The sequence below is a fragment of the Bos taurus genome, chromosome 15 (assembly GCF_002263795.3).
Source record: "Bos taurus isolate L1 Dominette 01449 registration number 42190680 breed Hereford chromosome 15, ARS-UCD2.0, whole genome shotgun sequence".
Taxonomy (NCBI): domain Eukaryota; kingdom Metazoa; phylum Chordata; class Mammalia; order Artiodactyla; family Bovidae; genus Bos; species Bos taurus.
In genome coordinates, this window is record NC_037342.1 from 22,008,453 (window position 1) to 22,031,198 (window position 22,746).

General features: G+C 40.5%; 1 protein-coding gene across 4 annotated transcripts in view; it reads left to right on the forward strand.

The window, feature by feature from the left end:
* The window catches only part of SIK2 (salt inducible kinase 2), a 129,931-nt gene that overhangs the window by 80,655 nt on the left and 26,530 nt on the right, over positions 1-22,746 (forward strand). For all 4 annotated transcript variants that reach the window (XR_009490585.1, XM_059874912.1, XM_059874911.1 and 1 more), the window contains exons 4-6: positions 5,340-5,501; positions 21,016-21,140; positions 21,567-21,690. Coding sequence is in view for 3 of the 4 variants with exons in the window: in XM_059874912.1 (XP_059730895.1) it covers positions 5,340-5,501; positions 21,016-21,140; positions 21,567-21,690 (411 nt within the window). In the remaining variant the exon portion in view is untranslated. The remainder of the gene's footprint in view (positions 1-5,339; positions 5,502-21,015; positions 21,141-21,566; positions 21,691-22,746) is intronic.

Consider the following 22,746-nt stretch of genomic DNA (forward strand, 5'->3'; position numbering starts at 1 on the left):
ATGATGGTAGCAGCTATGATTTACTGAGCATATATGAGCACAGTCATGCACTGTGCTATGAAATCTAGACTCCTATAAAAGCAAGGTGAAAACTTTCATTAATTATACCATATAAAACTTAAATCTTGAAACCTACTTTTGGGGGCTTTGTGTGCACGCGTGTGCAGTCGCTCAGTTGTGTCCGACTCTTTGCAACCCCATGGACTGTAGCCTGCCAGGTTCCTCTGTCCATGGGATGTTCCAGGCAAGAATACTGGTGTGGGTTGCCATTTCCTCCACTAGGGGATTTCTCCAGCCCAGGGATCAAACCCACATCTCCTGCTGCTCCTGCATTGCAGGCGGATTCTTTACCACTGAACAATCTGGGAAGCCCAATTGGGGCTTTAGCTATACTTAATTCAGGGGTTGGTAGAAGATGATGCTTGAAATTTTGAGGTTGAGTGACTGTAAGATGATAGTTATAGTGACTTAGAAGGTGGTAGTGAAGTTTATAAAAAGAAAAATGAACTCAGTCTTGATAACACCACAGTAGCAGAAAGAAAATCTGTGTAGGTCCACAATTGTGTTAGTTATTGAAAGGTTAAATGTGCTTGCTAGATCTAGTGAAAGTCACTCAGTCATGTCTGACTCTTTGCCACCCCATGGACTGTATAGTCCCTGGAATTCTCCAGGCCAGAATACTAGAGTGGGTAGCCTTTCCCTTCTCCAGGGGATCTTCCCAACAGAGGGATCGAACCCAGGTCTCCCACATTGCAGGCAAATTCTTTACCAGCTGAGCCACAAGAGAAGCCCCTTGCTAGATCTAGAGGAAGTTCTAATCAGGGAATGAAATCCCTTAAGGAAGAATTTCCTAACTTTGATTAAATTAAATTTTATAGAGCCCCTTGAAATTGCACATAAAATTTTACATGTGTCTTTGTATGTAAGTATAATTTTCATTAGATTCTCAATAGAATTTGTGACCAGAAAATTCCAGGTCAGATGTTAGAACATATTTTGAAGTGACTGAAGAAGTACCCCCGAGACTGGCAATAAATGAGAAGGATGTGAAAGAAAACTAAAATCATCCAGTTAAGAATAAAGCAGACCAGGACTTCCCTGCTAGTCCAATGGCTATGACTTGTTGCTCCCAATGCAGGGGGCCCAGACTTGATCCCTGGTCTGGGAACTAAATCCCACATGCCACAACTAAGACATCTCATAACACAACTAAGACTCAGCGAAGCCAAATACATTAAAAAAAAAAAAAAAGAATGAAGCAGATCAAAGATTATCCCTACGAAGGTAAGAGTTTAGATTAATTCTATGAGGGAAGGAGCATAGGAAAAGAACAGCAAAAGGCCAGAGCTATACTATGGTAGTCTTAAGTGATTGAAGAGAATTGAAGAGACAATTAGTGAAAGAGATGGAGAAAAACCAGACAAACACAGAATCAACAGGAAGAGATGTTTATTTTGGGAACCAATTAAGTATAAACTAATAATCGAAAGGTCATAAGAGATGAAAGCTGAGAAAGTTTCCAGGGACATTAAAGCAGTGCTGGTGGAGTGTGAAATAAACCGTATCACAAGGAAGAACAGCTTCCCTGGTGGCTCAGTGGTAAAGAATCTGCCTGCAGTGCCGGAGACCTGGGTCCAGTCCCTGGGTCGGGAAGAGCTCCTGGAGAAGGAAATGGCAACCCACTCCAGTACTCTTGCCTGGAGAATCCCATGGACAGAGGAGCCTGGTGGACTAAAGTCCATGGGGTTACAAAGAGTCAGACATGACTGAGCGACTAACACTTTCACACATACAAAATATAGCCTTAAAAGGGCTTGTTGGGACTTGCCTGGCAGTCCAGTAGCTAAGACTCCTTGTTCCCAGCTCAGGGGGGCACAGGTGCAACCTCTGGTCAGGGAACTAGGTCTCACGGGCTGCAGCTAAAGATCCGGCGTGCTCAAAGGCTGAAGACTGCACGTGCCACAGTGAAGACATGGTGCAGCCAAATGAATACGTACTTTTTAAAGTTTTGTTATTAAAACCAAAAACATAAAATTAACAATCAGAACAAATGTAAACATAAGAAAGAATTTTTTAGAACTATCCCTTCCTCAAAAATATGTAGGCAGTTCATAGAGAGAATTCCTATTTCACTTATAAGTTTTTTCTGTAACCATAATTAAGTAGTTTTTTAATCTGAAATGCATGCTTTTTGCATATTATCTTTAAACCTTGTGCATTAATTTGAGTTGGATTGATAACAGTGCCTCTCATGGGGATGATAATTTGCAGTCACGGGTTTTTACCTTGGTTATTTTCTGATCTCTGGGGGTTAGTTCTGGGGGTTGTCTCCACTGCAGAAATCATAAAGAGTAGGGAAGAGCATAGATATGCTGAAATACTTGCTGAGATTTTTGCTTAAGAAGTGAAAATTCCACCTCTGTAAATGGTGTCTTACTCTCTGGAACATGAGTGTTGTCGTTTTTCTCACAGTGTTATAGGTTTATTGACATGTGATGACTGTAGCTTCGGATATACCCCCACTTTGTTTTACAGACAGTCCCTTCCTGCCAAGCTACAAAGCCTTTTAACCCCCTTGGCTATAGTAGTTCCAGTTTGGACTGATCACTTCAAAAAACCATCAGTTACTGTAGATTCTATTGTGCATCCCAGGACTCATTTTGTAGGCAATAGTTTGGGTTATTTTTCTACATATATTTACATGTACTTATTCATATTGCATCTGTTAAGTTTCTCTCTGTTGTCAAAAATCCCAAAAAAGTTTTTTCCATTGATCCACATTGACTCAGAATTTTCAACAGGAAGAAATTCTGTCTATTTGGAAAAGTCAGTCATTTGTCTGTGGAAAGATTGTCTCATTTAGTGATACAGTTTAAGTCGCATTTATCTAGACTCTTAGGAAGGTTATAACTAACTTGTCAAAAGATAATCCCTACATAAAGCATACTGCATTCCCCTTGGGAATTTGCATTTGCCCTTAATTAACCTATGTCCCTGCTCATCCAGAGAAATGAGGCTCCAGTTTACTATTATGAAAAGAAAGCACATTGTTCACTTGCCAATGTATTTCGAGTCACTCTGATGATAGTTTGGACAGTTTGGCTCAAAAGTCTACAGATTTGTTCTTAAGTGATCCTTTTTCCCCTCTTACAAGTATAAATGGCTACTTTGTGCTCTATAAAGGCAGAGGGGAGTTGTGACAAACTCATCTCAGTCTGTTAACAGTACATATATAAAAATATATAAAAGTTCACTCACATTTAAAGCCTGTAGCATGTAGAGTAGAGCACTCCTGCTCCATACTTTCATCATATTGTTTTTGGAACGTTTCATGATACAATCTGTATTAAGACCTTAGTCAGCTGTGTACTCAGTATTTTACCTCTGCTAGTTTGTGCATAGTGCTATAAACAATGTGGGGAGTACAGAAGAGAATGATATGGGTCTATCTTCAAGAAGCCTAAATGAAGGGATCTTTTATTTTCTAACGCACAGAGTGTTAGAATAAGGGCTGCATGTGTCTGCACGTTAGATGTTTATGCTATACATACAGATAATGAAAGTACAAGACAGTGCGTTATAAGTGAGAAGGAGTCCAGAGGAGAGTGATTATTAAATACCACCTGAGAGATGGCTCAGACGGTAAAGCATCTGCCCGCAATGCAGGAGACCCGGGTTCCATCCCTGGGTTGGGAAGATCCTCTGGCGAAGGAAATGACAACTCACTCCAGTATTCTTGCCTGGAAAATCTCATGGATGGAGCCTGGTAGGTAGGCTACAGTCCATGGGGTCACAAAGAGTCACACACGACTGAGCGACTTCGCTTCACTCCTTCACCTGAGAGATGAGGGGCTCTTTCAGGGCAAGGTGGCGTTTGAGCAGGGTTTTGAAAGGATAGTTAGGACTTTAGCAGGAGGCTAATAAAGAAGTTTGATACAGTTTTTCAAAAATGTTTTTCAAAGGTTCTAGTACCAGAGCAACCACGCATTTACCAATTGTCTGAATTCAGCCAGATTACTTGGTGCCTTGAGTTTCCTCATCTACAAAATGGGAATTAGAGTAATAGTTATCATAGAGGACTTTTAGGAAGATTAAGCGAAATACTGTGATATGAACATGCTTGATAAACTGTAAAGTGCTATACAAATGTTAGTAAACTTTATAGTAAATATTGAGGATGGCATTAGCCAAAAAGATGGAATTAGAAAACCAGTAAAACCACAAAGCCTAGAGCAGAAAATACGTGACGATGACTGTGAATATTAATGCACTCATACAGTTCCTAACTTCAGAAAAAATCTTAAACTGAAAAGCCTTTCAGGTTTTATGTTGACCCCATTTTCCTGAAAAGATCATGTCAGAGGCCTTTCAGATCTTCAGGTTAAACTTGAATAAGTTGTAATGTTTAGTTTTATTGAATTCATATAGAATTAATTTTCAAATAAAATACTTTAATAGATATTATAATATTGCATAGAAAGAGCTAATGTATCTTGCAAAGTATACTTGTTTAGAGGACATGGTTTTGAGAACAAGTCTGCATGTTTTAGGGTAGATCAGCATTGCTCCCCTGAACAAGATAACAAGGTGTGAATTATTTAAGCTACTTCCAGGGACTGTTATATCTTCTATTACAGATGGTTTGTCCAATAACTTCACAAATGGTTGTTTAAAGGAAGGATATCCCTTGTCTGATGAGAGGTTCGAGAATTTATTTATGTTCTTTGTTTTAAATAAATTTTATTTTTAAAAGATGGTTAGGAAAAGTATTCAAAAATTTATTACAAAGAGCAAAGAGAATGTTGAGGCTTTAAAATGCATTTTAAAAAAATTGAAGTACAGTTTTTTAATTTTTAATTTTTATTGGGGTATAGTTGATTTACGGTGTTGTGTTACTAAAGTCTAGTTGATTTGCAATATTGTTAGTTTCAGGTGTACAACATATTGATTCTATATTTTTACAGATTATACCCCATTTAAAATTATTATAAAATATTGGCTGTATTTTCCTGTGCTGTACAGTAAATATGTCCTTGTTGCTTATTAATTTTGTACATATTAGTTTGTACCTCTTAACCTAAAAAAGCTTTTTGAATTATGCTGTATTATGCCAATTGCTGTTGTCTGGTCTTGGGCTCTGTCCACTTATCCAGACTCCAGTGAAATATGTTTGGAATTATTTTTCTCAGGACAAGAAACTTGGAAACTATTTTACTTCAACCCTAACTCTCATTATTAAAAGAAGTTTTTGAGGGGAAAAAAAATCCTGATACTAACAGTGGGTTGTTTTCTTTTTTTTGGTATGTATGAGTAATTCTAAATTCTTTCTCCTTTTACAGACTACCTTGCTAACCATGGCCGGTTAAATGAGTCTGAGGCCAGGCGCAAATTCTGGCAAATCCTGTCTGCTGTTGATTACTGTCATGGTCGGCAGATTGTGCACCGTGACCTCAAGGCTGAAAATCTCCTGCTGGATAACAACATGAATATCAAGATAGCAGGTAACTGGGACGCTGCTGGCTCTGACGTGGTCAGACGTGAGCCACAGCACTCAGGGTGTGCAAACAGACCTGCAGGCAGAGGTTCAGGAGCCCTCCTACCTGGGACGTCACACCCTCTCAGAGTGTATTTAATCTGTTCCTTAGTCCTATGTGTAATGAAAAGTAAGGGGAAAAAGAGAAAAAAAGAAAAGTAAGGGAAATAAGTTGAACACACAGCATGGCAGGACTCCGACTGGGGTCTGATTTGCATCCTCAGTCTGGTTTGTGCTCAGGCCCCTCTGTGGTGCTCCGCTGAGAGTGTGAGTGTTTGGAGGGGCCGAGGGGGCTGGAGGAGCAGCGAAGGTTGCTGGCGCTCTGCCCTGCTCTCTTCAGTATGACTGGTGGCTGGAGAGAGGTCGCAGACAGAAATAAGACAAAGGAGGTGACCGTAGGCGAATGAGAGTGCTGGGGACACAGAAGCACCTTGCCTTCTTCTGATACAGTGGAGTTTTGATTTACAACATGAAGAATAAGATTATTTTTGCTAGTTTTCCTCCTACCCTTTTCACAATTAACAAAGACTTTTATAGTTTATATTCCAAGTTTACTTATTCACATGGTCAAAACTCTCATTCAGTCAGTAAGTATTTATGTGTCAGGTACTGTGCTGTGCTAGGTACTGAGGATACAAATCAAAAAGTCATTTCTTGTGATCTTAAAAGCCTAGTGGAGAAGTAAGAATAATGAAAATACAACATGATAAGTGCCCAAAACTGTATGTACAGACTGCAGTAGAAGTATAGGTGTCAGAACATCAGTCTACCTAAGAAATCAAGAAGCTGCACAGAGAAGGAACTACTTGAATTCAAGCTTGAGAGATGAGTCAGAAGCTTGCCAGGGAGATAAACAGAAGTAAGATATTACAGACAGGCAGGCCAACTGTGTAAATGTCACAGGTAAAAGAGAGAGAAAGGGATTGAGATTGAAATGGGGAATGATTGCTCACTATTGGGTAAATAAAAAATCTGTAGGCATGGGGGGTTGATACAGGAAGAGCAGACAGGCAAGGGTCAGAATATGAAAAAAGGGTTGAAGACCATGAAAAAGACGGTAGAGTTTATTCTGCAGGTTATAGGGAGCATAGCCTGTTGGAGCTTTTCGTGTGGTGTGGGGATGGAGCGGGACTGGATAAGACGATCAGATTTGCGTGTTAGAAGGATGTCTCACTCTGGCCACAGAGTGCAGACAGGTGGCAGATGTGGGTGAGGCTGGGCAGGAGACTAATCAGGAATCTGATGCATTTGTCCAGTTAAGAAAATGTGGGTATGCACCAGAGTAGCAGCAGTAGAGTCTGCAGGTGTGGGAAGGAGAGAGGTTTGTTTCGGTTAGAGTTTGGAAGAGCATCAAGGGCACAAAGCAAAAGTTTAGCAAAGTTGCAAGAGGTGGCGATTTGTCCTAGGTTCATTAAAAAGGGACAGACATCCACACGAGAGAAGCTGAGCAAGAAGTGGATGACTAACTTGGGTGGGTACCCACTGGACTAAGTTTAGGGAGAAAGCAAATGCCTAATTTGCTGCATCGTGGTATAAAATAGAAGTGAGAAGCCTCTGATTCATGCATTTAGCTGGCCTATTTCTATGCCATTTATCATCAGTTTTTGTCTTGGGCATTTAGGGAAGGCAAACAAATTAATTTTACTTACTTTTTTTACTTATTTTACTTTAATTTTAATAGCTAATATTAAATGCCACTGTTACGTATCTTTCAGGGAGTAATGGATTTTTCATTCTGTAGTCTTCGATTTTTTTCCTCTAATAGAATTGCCTAAATAAGACAGCGTTTTTACGTTAATTTGCTACATTCCCATTATATATATATAAAGATTTGTATTGATTTGTCTTTTTGTTTTAAAAATGTAGTATTAAAAAAAAATGTAGTATTAGTGTTTATGTAATTTAAATGCAGTATTAGTGGTTTTGTAATTTATAATGTACATTCATTTCTCCCACTTTTCCTTTTTTCTTTTGGCCCTTCCTTTGGTCCCATTCATTTCACTTCTTTTTGCAAACCTTCTGTAGTGCAGACCACTGGAATTTTTTGTTTACTTCTCTTTGAAAGCATCAGCTGCCCCAAAGTTGTCCTTGTCAGAGAAGGCTCTTGGTTTTTTTTTTCTTTTTTGGGGGGTGGGGGGAGTTCTTTACTCTGTAAAAAACAATACCTTTATTAAAGGAGTTCTGGGAGTCATTTCAGGCAGAGAAAGAAATGTTAGAGGTGGGAGTCATATATTATAGGAATTACAAAGTGCTCTGTCACAAATATGTCAAAATAGAGCACCAAAGAAACTTGCAACCAGAATATGCAGAATATTCCATTAAGGTTATAACCAAGTTTTGCCTGGCTATAATAATGTCTTCTGTAATTCTGACCTGTAAGTAGATAAACTTAGTATTTCTGTCATTATGTGAAATCTGGTTATTTGTTTGTTTTTGCTGTTTTTATTTTTGAATACTTGAACTTCAAAATCCTCTCATTTTCATCTGGAAGACAGGTAAAATGTCAGGAACCTACAGTTGTTCCCTCTGGTGAGGCTAGTGTAACCGCTCACGTTTACGGAGCCTTCGCTGTCCTCGGGCGCTCTGCTGTGCACTTGTGCCATTAACCTTCACGGCAACCCTAGGAGCCGCGTACCTATTGCCGGTTTTTAGACGAAAAGCTGAAACACAAGAGAGATTAAGTCACTTGCCAAGATGCCTCGGATAATAAGCAGCAGACCTGGAGTTCAAGCCTGGTCTCTCTGACCACAGTATCTGTGCTTCTTGCAGCTCACCAGCTTGGTTTGTCAGTTACTCCTGAGGGAGTACTCACTGACTGAATTTTGGATTCTATCATTGCATATTTATACATTTGGTGTCCTTGATTCTGTGTCTCACAAGTGGATACACACACAAACATGTACATGCAGTTTAGCTAAGCATTCAGATTTCCTTCCTGCCCACATTTTTTTCTCTTGTCACCCTCACCACCATTGACCCCAAATTTCAGCAAATGTTTATTAAGCATCTACTATGCTCCTCAGCTAAGTCCTAGAAATTCAGGTGTTTCGAGGTAAGAACAACAGCAGTGCAAAAAAGCTCAACTCTGCTCTTACCTCAAGGAGTTAATCTGTTCAGAACCAGACCTTTAAATGAATACAGCACAAAAAGATAATTGTCATACAAGCCATGAGGCTAGAAGAAGACTGTGCCTGGAAGAATGAGGAAAGTCATTAGTAAGACTTTATTAAGGAGGGAGGCGTTTGTGGTGGGATTAGGGAGAGGAAAGGAAGAGAGCTGAGGAGGTGAGGTAGGGATGGCAGCTTCAGGCAGAGGCAGGTAGGCCAGAGAACTCGGTGTGTAGGGAAACTGCAGACCAGAGCTAGTGGAGAGGAACTGTCAGTGAGGAGTGATAGGAAAAGAGCCTGGACAGGTAGCCGTGCAGGATCATGAAGGATTCCACACACCCTCAGAAGTGTAGGTGTGTTCCAGTGCTGTTAGAGAATTTCTGCAGGGTACTTATTTTTATCCATTGCTTTTTATCTAACTTTTTTATTGCCCTGCTTCCCTTTAAAAACATCATCTTCTGGTCTCTGAGGATTCTTCTTGAATTTTAAATAAATTTAACACATGTAGGAAAGATGGGGCTCCATGGAAAAATTACAGAACCTCAGAATAAAGTACAAAAAAATTATTCCCTCAAATTATACATTGTGTTTATTCTGCTTCTAAACATCTCTTACTAAATGGGCTGAATAAATGAACTGTTTTAGCCATCATCTATGGAGAAGGCAATGGCACCCCACTCCAGTACTCTTGCTTGGAAAATCCCATGGATGGAGGAGCCTGGTGGGCTGCAGTCCATGGGGTCGCTAAGAGTTGGACACAACTGAGCGACTTCACTTTCACTTTTTCACTTTCATGCATTGGAGAAGAAAATGGCAACCCACTCCAGTTTTTTTGCCTGGAGAATCCCAGGGGCAGGAGAGCCTGGTGGGCTGACGTCTATGGGGTCACGCAGAGTCGGACACAACTGAAGTGACTCAGCAGCAGCAGCAGCAGCAGCCATCCTCTATGTTGAACTTGGACCTCCCAGGTGGCGCTAGTGGTAAAGAACCTGCTTGTCGATGCAGGAGACACAGGAGGTGTGGGTTTGATCCCTGGGTTGGAAAGATCCCCTGGTGTGGGAAATGGCAACCCACTCCAGTATTCTTGCCTGGAAAATTCTATAGACAGAGAAACCTGAGGGGCTACAGTCCATGGGGTCACAGAGTTGGGCATGCCTGAGCACATACTTAGACGCGCGCGCACGCACACACACACACACACACACACAGTGAAATTAAAGAGAAGTGTAAACCAAAACTAGGTTTAAATTAAAATATTTGCCTCTGTTTATAAGACAGAAAATGGAATGGAAGTATCAAACATGCTTTATTTTAATAAATACAGAATCTTGGCTTTCAAATCAGATTCTCTTTTGTCCTCCTCTAATGGGTAAAAGACTTCAGGTACTGGGGAGCCTTGGATTCACCCACACCTGTATATGCTCATCACCTCCATTATGAGACCTCCACCCTTCACAGAATACGAGTGTTGAGACATTCAGAATCAGGCAGAATGCAAAGAAATTTTGGCTTTCATTAGTTTTAATAATTGCAGTACTGTTTCCTCCATGCTATTTTTCAACTTTCCTAATCTGAAATGCTTACAATGAATACTTAGATAAGCATTAATGTGTATGAATCACTCAGAGAAAGTTTTCAAAAAATAATCAGAAGTCAGACAAAGCGTCACATAAAGAATGTGGAGTTTGATATCAGACGGTACTGGTGCAAATTCTAGCTGTGCCATTTAGTAGCTGTGTGATCTTGGGCTGATTATTTAACTTCACCAAGCCTAGGTTTCCAAATCTATTAAACAGAGATTAATCTGTTTGTCAGGAACATTGTAAGGATTAGTGATAATGTTAGACACAGGGAGCTCGTAGGTAAGATTATGGGCTCTGGAGCCAGGCTACCTGGGTTTGAACCCTGGCTCTGCACTTTACTAGCTCCGTGACCTTGGACATGTTCCTTAATCTCTCTGTCCTCAGTTTCTTTATCAGTTAAAAGGGAGTGATGGAAGTTCATATCTCATAGTGGTTATTAGTTAATGTTTGCACACTTCTAAGAACAGTGCCTGGTACATAGTTAGTGCTAGTTAAGTGTTTGTTAAATAAATTGTTAATTAAAATTCCTGGCACCATGTAAACAGTAAAAGGTATTTGTATTCAATGTATAATTGATTCCATGTGAAAACAAATCTTAAAAACTGATAGCCATACAACCCCTCACCATGTCTTTTTAATTACCAAGACTTAGTCTTATCAATACAAATCTCAGAGGTACAAGGAAAGTTTATCATTTATATTCTAAATTGTTTCTGCTTGATGCAAATTAATATATTTTTCTAAGAGGGACCTTCCGTGTAATTAGTTGTGTGTAATAAGCCTAATAAGTCTAACCTGTGCATCACAGGTCTCTTGTCGTTAGCCCAAGAGGAATACTTCCTTTCTGAACTGACCTGTAATCTATAAGTAGCCCATCATCTCTCATGATTGCTTCTAGCAATCTTCCTGCTTACTGGAAGAACTGGAGATCAGATTTCTGTATATATAATTCTAGTTTTCTGCCCTGGAACCAAAAAAGGGTGGGATAGGCTGAAACAGGTTTTGTTAGTAAAATATTTATTAAAAGTCTTCCATTTGTTATCCTCCTGCCACTAGTATTATGTAAAATGTGCAGAGAGCTTTGCATCAGCAAACAGAGTGAGACCTTGTCTTTATCCTTCAAGCCTGCTTAGCCCTGGCCAGGCATTAAGCCTGAAACATGGAAGGTGGCTCAAAGGCTTCTGTTTCCTTTTGTCTTATTTCTCCCCTCTTCATCTCCTTCCTCCTCCTCACTCCATTTTGGGCTGAGGAAGAGCGTTTAATTCACCTCTCAGCTCACTAAACTCTCTCACTGGACAAACAGATGCCTCACCCTGGTCAGCAGGATCACATTTCACGTCAGCTGTGATGATTGTTCTTGTGTCCTCCTGTCAGGTAGGGAGGAGGTGACTGATGTTTGGCAGTAAACTGTGCAGCTGGCCTTCTCTTGCCAGTGGGCAACAAAATACGCATTGACGTCAGTGATGGCTGATTGGCATTCAGTTTGTGCAGTGGGTCAGCTCTGGCTCCACACTCTGCTACTTTTCATTTGTCAGCTTTCATTTCCTCATAATTGTCTTCTTCTCTCCTATTATAATAACTGCAAAAGACATGTAACTCTTCAGCAAGACTGGATATCTGAATTCTACTGGCAATTTTAGAAACAAGGATAAATTTAACACGAAAGCCATCTGCTTCTCTGTAGGAGGATTTTTAAAATTATAAATTAGACATTATAACACACTATTGGAGATTAAAAGTTGCCTGGGTTGTGTTGATTCCTGGAAATCATTTACTTTTTTCTTAGCCTGAAGACTGGTTTTCAATGTCTTGGTTACTTTTTTCTTTTTTAAAAAAAATGACTTGAAATAGTTTACCTAATGACTTCTATTTAGTCTTTGTCATGTAAATAGTAAATCCTGAAAATATTTAGTAATTCTATTTCACAACAATAAACAGTGACAAGCTGTTCAACATCTTCTGTGTCTTTTTCACGACCTCTGTTTTATTCTTTATGTCCTGACTACTGGAAGAGTGGTCAGGGGACCAGCATGAGCATCACTTTGGAGCCTGTTAGGACTGCAGACTCTCGAACTCCCCTACCCCAGGCCTACTGAATCAGAACCGCATTTCAGCGGTTCCCCAGGTGATTTGTATGCATGCTAATATTTGATCTGTTTCACTCTGACAGTATTCGCTAATGTGCTTTGTTCCCATCAGACAGTAATCATCAGGATCAGCTTATTTACTCTTTGTTCAGTTCAGTCACTTAGTCGTGTCTGACTCTTTGCGACCCCATGGACTGTAGCATGCCAGGCTTCCACGTCCATCACCAGCTCCCAGAGCTTATTCAAATTCATGTCCATTGAGTCTGTGATGCCATCCAACTGTCTCATCCTCTGTCATCCCCTTCTCCTCCCACCTTCAATCATTCCCAGCGTTGGGGTCTTTTTAAATGAGTCAGTTCTTCGCATCAGGTGGCCAAAGTATTGGAGTTTCAGCTTCAGCATCAGTCTTTCTAATGAATATTCAGGACTGATTTCCTTTAGGATGGACTGGTTGGATCGCCTTGCAGTCCAAGGGACTCTCAAGAGTCTTCTCCAACACCACAGTTCAAAAGCATCAATTCTTCCGCACTCAGCTTTCTTTATAGTCCAACTCTAACATCTGTACATGACTACTGGAAAAACCAAAGCTTTGACTAGACGGACCTTTGTTGGCAAAGTAATGTCTCTGCCTTTTAATATGCTGCCTAAGTTGGTCATAACCTTTCTTCCAAGGAGCAAGCGTCTTTAAATTTCATGGCTGCAGTCACCATCTGCAGTGATTTTGGAGCCCCAAAAAATAAAGTCTGTCAGTGTTTCCACTGTTCCTCATCTATTTGCCATGAAGTGATGGGACCAGATGTCAGGTTGCTTACTCTTTGTAAGGCCTTGTTATTCCTAAAACATTAGCCCTTTGCTAATGGTGTTTGGGCACTGATAATTTATGTAACTTAGTGATAAGAGTAATAATAGTTGATTTTTCTTATCAGGAAGATTTGGGTCAATCAATCACTTTAAAAATATAAAGCAGAAAACAATAATAGCAGTTCTAATACTGTTTTCAAATACATCCATGGTCTGTTAGTGGTTAGATAATAAATAAATAGAGGACTCAGCTTGTGAAGCCAAGTTGATTTCCAAGCAAACTAGTCAACAGTAATTAATCTGCTCTGTAGTTAGAAACTCTACCCCAAATGCTTTCTTTATTGACATTTTATGTGACATGTAAATCAAGTGAGAAAATATGGATATAGCAGGAAATCCCAAAGCTAACGTCACAGTAAAACCTTGGAGTATATGCCTCAGAGTATAAGATGCCATAAATCATCTTCATATGAAAAGGACAAGATGTGTCTATTTTAACATGTCATGCATTCTTAAAATAAATATGGATTTCTAAAATGAATGTAGGTGTATATTTGAGATTTGCCTTGTAAACATCCTAATTATTCCCATTCACTTGTTAAGGATGCTTTTAACAAAGCATCAATATTGCAGAGATGAGAAAGCCCTCACTTGTCAAGTTCTGCTAGCAGAGGGATAAATTAGAAAATCTGTCATCTCCATACAATGTAAAGGATTTTCCCCACGTTTTATAATAGCCTTACCTCCATTTTTAAGTTGTATTAAACTTCTTTGAAGAGTGATGGTGATACAGTTAAAAATAAAAAACAAAAAAACCCACCTGGCTTGGAGTTCAAAGGACTTGTATTTGAATACTGGTTAAGCCACTTGTAAATAGTTTGGGCAACTCAATTAACCACTTTCAGCTTCAGTTTCCCCCTTTGTAAGGTAAGGACATTCATGATTGAGATAATATATAGAAAAATACCAAGTGTGTAATGCTTAGTCCAAAGTAGGCAAGATTTAAATGATGTTTGGATTTGATTATAACTCATACACCATGTTGAAAGACTAGTTGTCATTTTGCTTCAAAAACTTATGCTTTCTTTTTTTTTTTAATTTAATTTTATTTTAAACTTTACAATATTGTATTAGTTTTGCCAAATATCAAAATGAATCCACCACAGGTATACTTGTGTTTCCCATCCTGAACATGCTTTCATATCTTAAAATTTTGAAGCTAAGAGTTCTTTGAGAAAGTGTGTCTTTTCCCTGCTATGCTCAGGAAATGTTGAAAATGTTGAAATCTCACTCATAACATTCAACGTATGTTATGAGTGAGAGTTCAAGCAATTACTCCCACACAAATAACAAATTACCTCAAGGAAAAAAACTTTATACCTTCAAAATTTTGTTGAGTTGTTTAGTCAATCAAGTATGAATAAAAATAATATCAAAATAATGCTAGTCTGAACCCTGGATTGGAGTAAGAAGTATCAATATGAACTCAAAGGTTAACATTTCTTTTTAATACATATATATATATAGAAAGGAATCAACATAAATATAGGGTGTGGGCGTGTGTACACCAATAAGCATTCATACATATATTTCTTCTGTTTGATGACAGCCCAGCTGCAGTGAGTACATCAAGATCTTAGTCTTGGTTCTTGAATACCATTTCTCTGTAAAAGAAATCAGGGCTCCTTGGAAAAGTGGTTGATTCCTGGGATGGGACAGGAAAGTACAAGATGAGCCTGGAACATCTTCTGGTACCAAAAGATAAGGAAATACTTAAAATAAAAAGAAACTTTTAAAAGATGGGGGCGTGTTGAAAGGATACAGGAGCCAACCTGAATTATCTCCTAGTGGCCAAAGTTGGAACTATTTAAGCATCAGAAGGTGTCTCAGATGGTAAGGAATCTGCCTGCAATGCGGGAGACCCAGGTTCGATCCTTGAGTTGGGAAGATCCCCTGAAGAAGAGAATGGCAATCCACTCCAGTATTCTTGCCTGGAGAATTTCATGGACAGAGGAGCCTGGCAGGCTACAGTCCATGAGGTTGCAAAGAGTTGAACATGACTGAGCTATTAAACTTTAGCTTTCTTCTTTCAGTATTAAATTATAATCCAAAGAATAAAATAAATACTTATGATGAACATATTATGACAGTGTTGTAAAAAATAAAGAAATGATCTAACCAATAAATAAATAAGAGGGGAAGAAGGGACAACTCTTGGAGAGTTGTGATTAATACTGTAGAAGGAATACAGGAAACAAAAGCTTCCCATTAGACTACCACAGTGATCATTGCTACAGTCAAGACCTGCCAATGAGTGCTAAACTAGTAGGTGAACGTTTAAGGAGAACAGGGTATATATAGTGCCAATGTATCTTCTCTAAAATATTTATTAATTTCAAAGAGAAAAATAATTTTATAATGGGGTAACCCAGCAGATACCACCTTAAGAGATCAAGATTAACCCCACTTGTCATTAAGGCATAATACCTGCTCCCCCTGATATGAAGCCCTGAGAAGAATACATCACCTCTGTGATGTTCTTGGAGAAGGCAATGGCACCCCACTCCAGTACTCTTGCCTGGAAAATCCCATGGATGGAGGAGCCTGGTAGGCTGCAGTCAATGGGGTCACTAAGAGTTGGACACGGCTGAGCGACTTCCCTTTCACTTTTCACTTTGATTCATTGGAGAAGGAAATGGCAACCCACTCCAGTGTTCTTGCCTGGAGAATCCCAGGGATGGGGAAGCCTGGTGGGCTGCCATCTATGGGGTCGCACAGAGTCGGAAACAACTGAAGCAACTTAGCAGCAGCAGCAGCTGTGATGTTCTTCTCCAAAAGTAATCATCTTAATCTAATCGTGAGAAAACACTTGGCAAACCCAGACTGAGAGACAGTCTACAAAATATGTGACCTGCCCTGGTCACAGTCAAGACAGACAAGGAAAGTCTGAGGAGATGTTGCAAATTAGAGAAGACCAAGCCTGGCAGACTACAGTCCATGGGCAGAGTCGGACACGACTTAGCAACCAAACAGCAACGAAGAAGTCATGACAACTAAGTGCAGTGTGGAATCCTGCACTGAGAAGGGACGTTAGTGAAAACACTGGGGAAATCTTAATGAAGTCCATGTTTTAATTAACAGTGCTGCATCGGTGTTATCCTTGGTTTTGATTATTTATAGTTATATGGAATGTTAATACTGGAGGGGGGAGTTGCATGAAGGACAGAGGGAGTTCTTCTTACTTTGTTATGGCCACTCTTCAGTAAATCTAAATTTATTTCAGAATTAAAAGTTAAATAATACCAAAACGAATCCATCATAACATGGCATACATTCTATGACAGAGAAACAAGAATCAAAAAAAATGTCTGAGGAAATAGCAGCCATCTTTGAAGTATTCACTTGCAGATCAGAGCATCAGAGAACACATTAAACTAGGCATTAAACTAAAAGGAGGTTTCCTTTCCAGCAGGACAGGGGTTGGGTCTGGGTCTGGTTTAGAGAGGAATGCCCACATGACTGTTCATAATGCTTTTCAAAAGTCAGGTAATAATGTGGGGTCCTTGATTTTTCGCTATTGTCGGGAGACTATCTTTCTTTGTTTGTAGAATGGTTGACACATGTATGCACTCAGATGTTTGATGAAGGAAAGAATTTGATGTGCTGAAACATTAACCCATTCCATATGAATAAATAACGATAAAAAATCCTGCATAGCTCTGCTGTTTTCATATTTCATCCCTCTTGCTCACCCCTTGTTTCACTATATGCCTTTAAGCAGAAAGCTGCAGACTGTGAACAAAGCAAGTTGTCCAGATTCCACTAAGAAATAAAAAGACTTTTAAGTGTCTTCCCATTGCCTGATAATTATTAACTTGTTCAAAAAATAGCTACATGTCACTGGGCCAGAGAAGGACACAAAGGTGGTTAACAGTGAATGCTCTGTAGTCAGATTTGGTTCCTCTTGCAAGCCTGCAGCTTAGTATAATTTCTAGCAAGATCCTTAACATCCTACCCTCATTCCTCCTAGAATAAGGATACCTTATGGGGTTATTAAGAAGAAATCATCTTAGGAAAGCTTAGATCAGCTTCTGGCACTTTTAAAGAGACGATGACAACATATTCATTCAGCAGTCCTTCACTAAGTGGCTGTCAGTGTGCTGAGTCTGGGGTTGCAGTCCGCTTTCTGCACTCTCAAGGAGTTTAGTCTGATAGGGAAGACAGATAAGTAAAACAGAAAGAATTGCTATTCTTCCCTCGTATTGAGTAGCTTACTCAGCGGCTACTGTTTATTGAGCACCTGCTGTGTTTCAATAGCATACCTAAAGCATTATATATTATCTACTTTAAGTGTACATATCTACATATACTCATTATATATTGCTCATAGTCACTTTGTGGAGCATAGACATTGTCTCTATTCTGCAAGTAAGGAAACCAGGACTCTGAGAAATCAAGTAATGTGCCCAAGATCACACAGCTAAGCGGAAAACCCAAGATTTGCCTGACTCCAAAGCCTTCCTTGGAGAAGGTAATGGCACCCCACTCCAGTACTCTTGCCTGGAAAATCCCATGGATGGAGGAGCCTGGTAGGCTGCAGTCCATGGGGTCGCTAAGAGTCGGACACAATTGAGCTACTTCCCTTTCACTTTTCACTTTCATGCATTGGAGAAGGAAATGGCAACCCACTCCAGTGTTCTTGCCTGGAGAATCCCAGGGATGGGGAAGCCTGGTGGGCTGCCGTCTATGGGGTCGCACAGAGTCGGACACGACTGAAGCGACTTAGCAGCAGCAGCAGCAGCAGCAGCAAAGCCTTCCTTAACCCATAGATCGCATGATTACAAATTAAATATTTAATGCTTTGACAGGGTATAGACAACACCCACCTAAATGCTATCATAGTAATTCTGACGCACCTGATAGTGTTGCGGTGCCTCTTTGAATGTCCTGCAGGCTCAAGTTCCCGCTTTCTTCAGCTACCTGCAGAAACAGAGGTGACATCGGTGTAGCACTCCTCTTCTTCTAAGGTAGCAGGCGGCTTTCTTTTCCCAAATGGGTACAGCCGAGGTTGAGTCTAGGCCACCATAGGCGCCCTGGTGCTCTCCTAGTTTTTCTGTCTTCCTGCCAGTGAAGCGTCCAGTGTGGGTGCTGTGAGGAGGGGAGTCCAAGCCAAGTCCCTCTTTGAGGTTGTTCTACTTAAACTCAAAGGGAGTCGGGGCGGGATAGGGGGGAAGGGTTTCAGATTGAAGGGGATGAGAATGGCTCTTTGAGACATTAAAATGTTTACAGTGCTATTTGGAGAGTATCCTCAACTTACATGTGCTGAAACTCATCCTGTGATTATGGTTTAAAGGACAGCAATTATTGGACCTATTTCAGGATCTCCAAACACACATCCCAGAGCTTCTTGTGCTTCTCCATGTGACTGAAATTAACATCTTCCTCTTTAGATATTATTTGACCGTCTTGTCTTTGGCTGGTTTGAGTGTAGTTTTTTAGAAAATGAGAAACACCTGTCAATATGAATACATGGATTGTGATGGGGTGTGAATTGTTAGGTTTGGAGTGAGCTGAGAAGATAAGACCTCTCTGACAGTCAGTTTGGAAAGCCAAGTGTAGGACTGAACTGTAGGCACATGATGGAGGGCGGCATTCTCGTTGCCTTGCGTTTCTGGACACCAAGGATGGGCCACACCACTGTTCCTCCAGCTTTAGACACACCGTCCCTCTCCCCACGTGCACCATCTTTTCTCTTCTGAACCCTTAAGCTTCTTTTTTCTTTTTAGTATTTAGCTGTTTTTCTTTCTAGTATTTATTTGTTTGCTTATTTATTTGATTGTGCCAAGTCTCACTGAGGCATGTGGAATCCTCCATCTTCACTGCAGCACACGGAGTCTTTCAGTTGCATCATTCGGAATCCAGTTCTCCGACCGGGGACTGAACCCAGGCCCTCCTGCACTGGGAGCCTGGAGTCTTAGCCATTGGACCACCAGGAAAGTCCCTCTCCTCACCTTGTTTACCCTCCCAGTGTATTTTCTCAGGACCCATTTCTGTGAAGGGCAGTCATTGGTAATGATGGCTTCACTTCAGGAGAAGGGAGCTAACACTTCACATCTCCTGTGCTCCAGGAATCAAGAATCTCACGTTCCTAATCTCATTTACTCCTCATAGCATCCTATCTGGGTAGGCAGATTATCTCCACACTTATAGGTACAGAAAGAAAGATTCAGGAAAGTTAAAGAACTTTAATTACTAGACAGCTACTGAAGCCCTCACGCCCTAGAACCTGTGCTCTGCAATAAGAGAAGTCACCGCAATGAGAAACCCACGCACCGCAACCAGAGAGTAGACCCCCCTCCCTGCAACTAGAGAAAGCCCAAGCACAAGCATCCGAGATCCAGCACAACCAAAAATAAAAATAAATAGAGAAGTGCGCCATAGTCTCAAGGTGTGAGTAGAGTGTGAGTTTCTGTTCACTTACTGGCTCTGCACAGCAGCCTGCTGGCTACACATGTGTCTGTGTTACAGCTGTGCAGCTTGAGGCTCAGGAAGACAGCCTGTGTCCCACAGTCAGTCTGATGCAGGAGACTTGCTTCAGCCCCCTGGGGGCACCTCTGAAAGCTCACCCTGCAGTGCAGACACTGGCCAGAGGAGAGCCAGTTCTTATCACTAAGGTGTGTCCTTCAGTCAGGAGTCTGTTGCAGCATAAAGAGAGTATGGCTGTAACTTACAAAATAACAGGAGTTTGTTCCTCGGCTGAGAACACGGAACTGTGTGAGGGCTTAGCAAAAGGGCACAAGCTTGCATTTACACCAGAGTGCTCACTGCGTTTGTCTTCCGTGGTAACTGTCATGTGTATTGAAGGCCACAGTGCTTCCAGAGTGCATGCTATATATCAAAGCTGCAGATTTGGTGTGACTGATATCATAAGGGGAAGGCCATTAACTGTTGAGAAGTATAATGCCACCACATTACATAAATGAGTAAATAAGTGATAATGATGATAAGTGGCCTGTGGTCGAGCCGCAGAGCCATCACATGTTAATGAGCTATTCAGATGAGTATCTGTCTATTCAGGATGTGGGAGCCAACACTTCATAGAGTTGTTACTTAGGAAACACTGTCCTCAGTTGCCTTAAAAGGTTCTCTTGCTACCTTGGAGTAATGGCTATGAGAGCAGCCAGTCCCTTGGTTGTGTTTAGGTAAATATCTTAGAGTTTTACTCATTTGTTTCTTTCTTTAGAGACTGTATAAGCTCAAGAGCTCTTAATCATGGAGTCATTGAAATTCTAAAATTAGCAAATTCAAGCTGGTTGTCCTTATCAGTGGAATTTTTCTTTTCAGCCTTAAAAATAAATGATTTAAAGTCCTTTTTCCAGTTTCTCACTCATTCTCTTTGAGAAGAAAACTTAATTCATTAACACATTCATTCAAGAAATATTTATTGAATGCTTAATATTTGCTATTCATTGTGCTGAATGCCCACTCCAGTACTCCTGCCTGGAAAATCCCATGGATGGAGGAGCCTGGAAGGCTGCAGTCCATGGGGTCACTGAGGGTCGGACACGACTGAGCGACTTCCCTTTCACTTTTCACTTTCATGCATTGGAGAAGGAAATGGCAACCCACTCCAGTGTTCTTGCCTGGAGAATCCCAGGGACGGGGGAGCCTGGTGGGCTGCCATCTGTGGGGTCGCACAGAGTCGGACACGACTGAAGTGACTTAGCAGCAGCAGCAGTAGCAGTACTGAATGCTAAGGAAACACCACAAGTTACATGCCACCCCATGCTCACAGAGTGAAGTAGTAGTGGTATTGTCGATACAGCGTATTATAAAATTAGTATGAGAAATTCAGTATAGTTTGAGAGCATAGATGAAAGTAACGTTTATTTCCATCCCACTAGATTTCGGTTTTGGAAATTTCTTTAAAAGTGGTGAACTGCTGGCAACGTGGTGTGGCAGCCCCCCTTATGCAGCCCCAGAAGTCTTTGAAGGGCAGCAGTATGAAGGACCACAGCTGGATATTTGGGTATTTCTTTGCTTTGCTGTGTTAAATGCATCTATCATGATAATACTGGGTACGCTGGCCCATTTTGAAGCTCTTGGTACCTAACACATAGATAGTAGTTCATACTTTTCCTGTCCACTGGCCTGTAATTAGTCAGCGTAAAGATTCTAGGAAAGAATTTCTAGGGGAAGATGTTACCATCCTAATATCAACAGTGATTTAAAGTTTAGTAATCAAAATGATTAAGTTTAGTTCTTTTGGTATTTATTATAGGATGCTTTATTGCAGTAGTCAGCATTCCAGCTTTTTTTTTTTTTTCTGAGACAGTAGTAAATTCAAACAGGAATTTTCAGTCCGTATAATTTTAAGAGCTTGAGGATATTTTAGGAAAACAAAGCGCGTTCAAAGTTCTCAGTAGAAAAATGACAGCCTTATTTTCTTCCACAGAGCATGGGAGTGGTTCTTTACGTTCTTGTCTGTGGAGCTCTACCATTTGATGGACCAACTCTTCCAATTTTGAGGCAGAGAGTTTTAGAAGGAAGATTCCGGATTCCATATTTCATGTCAGAAGGTAACAACCTGTCTATCTTAAAATTGTGCTTTACAGAATTTTTTCTGAAAATGAATGCCTAAAGAAAGGCTTCTCTTTTTCTAAGAGTTTGGGTGCTAAATAAAGTGACCGAATCACTTTAAAAGTCATAGAAATAAGCAACCCCCTCCATGTAGGTGAGAGAAATTCCAGCCTTCCTACTTGTAACTGGAACAGAAAGTGTCCCAGATTAAGAACAGTAAATCTTCCCGTTTGCCCTCGTCTGTGAGTGTCCTACGTGTTTATTTTAGCCTTTGAGAGGCACTTTGTAGATGCAGATTTACAACCATGTCACTCTTAAGTATGAAATGGATTTTCCCATATCTTCTGGTGTGAGGTTACAAAATTAAGCTTTTTATTTAAACTTAAAACCAACTAGCAAAACAACTGAATTAAGATGAAGTGCTATAATCCCTTCAGTCTTGTACTGAGTTGCTGCATAGGCAGCAGTTAAGTTCACTCAGTTTAGATTTTGGTTATCATCCTTAACTTACCAGTTCCTAGTAACAGAAGTAATGTTCTAGTACTTAAGAAAGTAGATTTTGGAGCCAGACCACCTGGTTTAATCCTGAGTCCACCACTTACTGGCGGTCTGACCTTGGCAAGTTATATTTCTGTGCTTCAGTTTCCTCACTCTATAAAATGGAAGTAACAATAGTTGCTAACAGGGGTGTTGAGGTATTAATTAAATTCATCTGTGTAGAGCTCTTAGCATGGTGCCTGGCACTTAACTCGTGATGGAAGGTTAGCTTATGCGGGGTAGTAAAGAGGGTGCTGTCAGCTCAGAGGATAAGCAAGAGCCCAGAATTGCAGCAGTACAGTTTACCTAATGTCATCAGAAGTAACTGCTGTTTCACCTACATTTTCCTCAGTTGCACTGATATGGAGAATAGCAACAGTCCCTTGGAGGGCTCTTGCCTCACACAACCTTAGTATATCAGCCTCAGAAGTGACCGGAAGGATCCATTGCTATTTGCTTGTTCTAGGAAAAAGACTTTTTTTTTCTCTTTCTTTAGTGGAAATCTAAGTCTGTGTCTA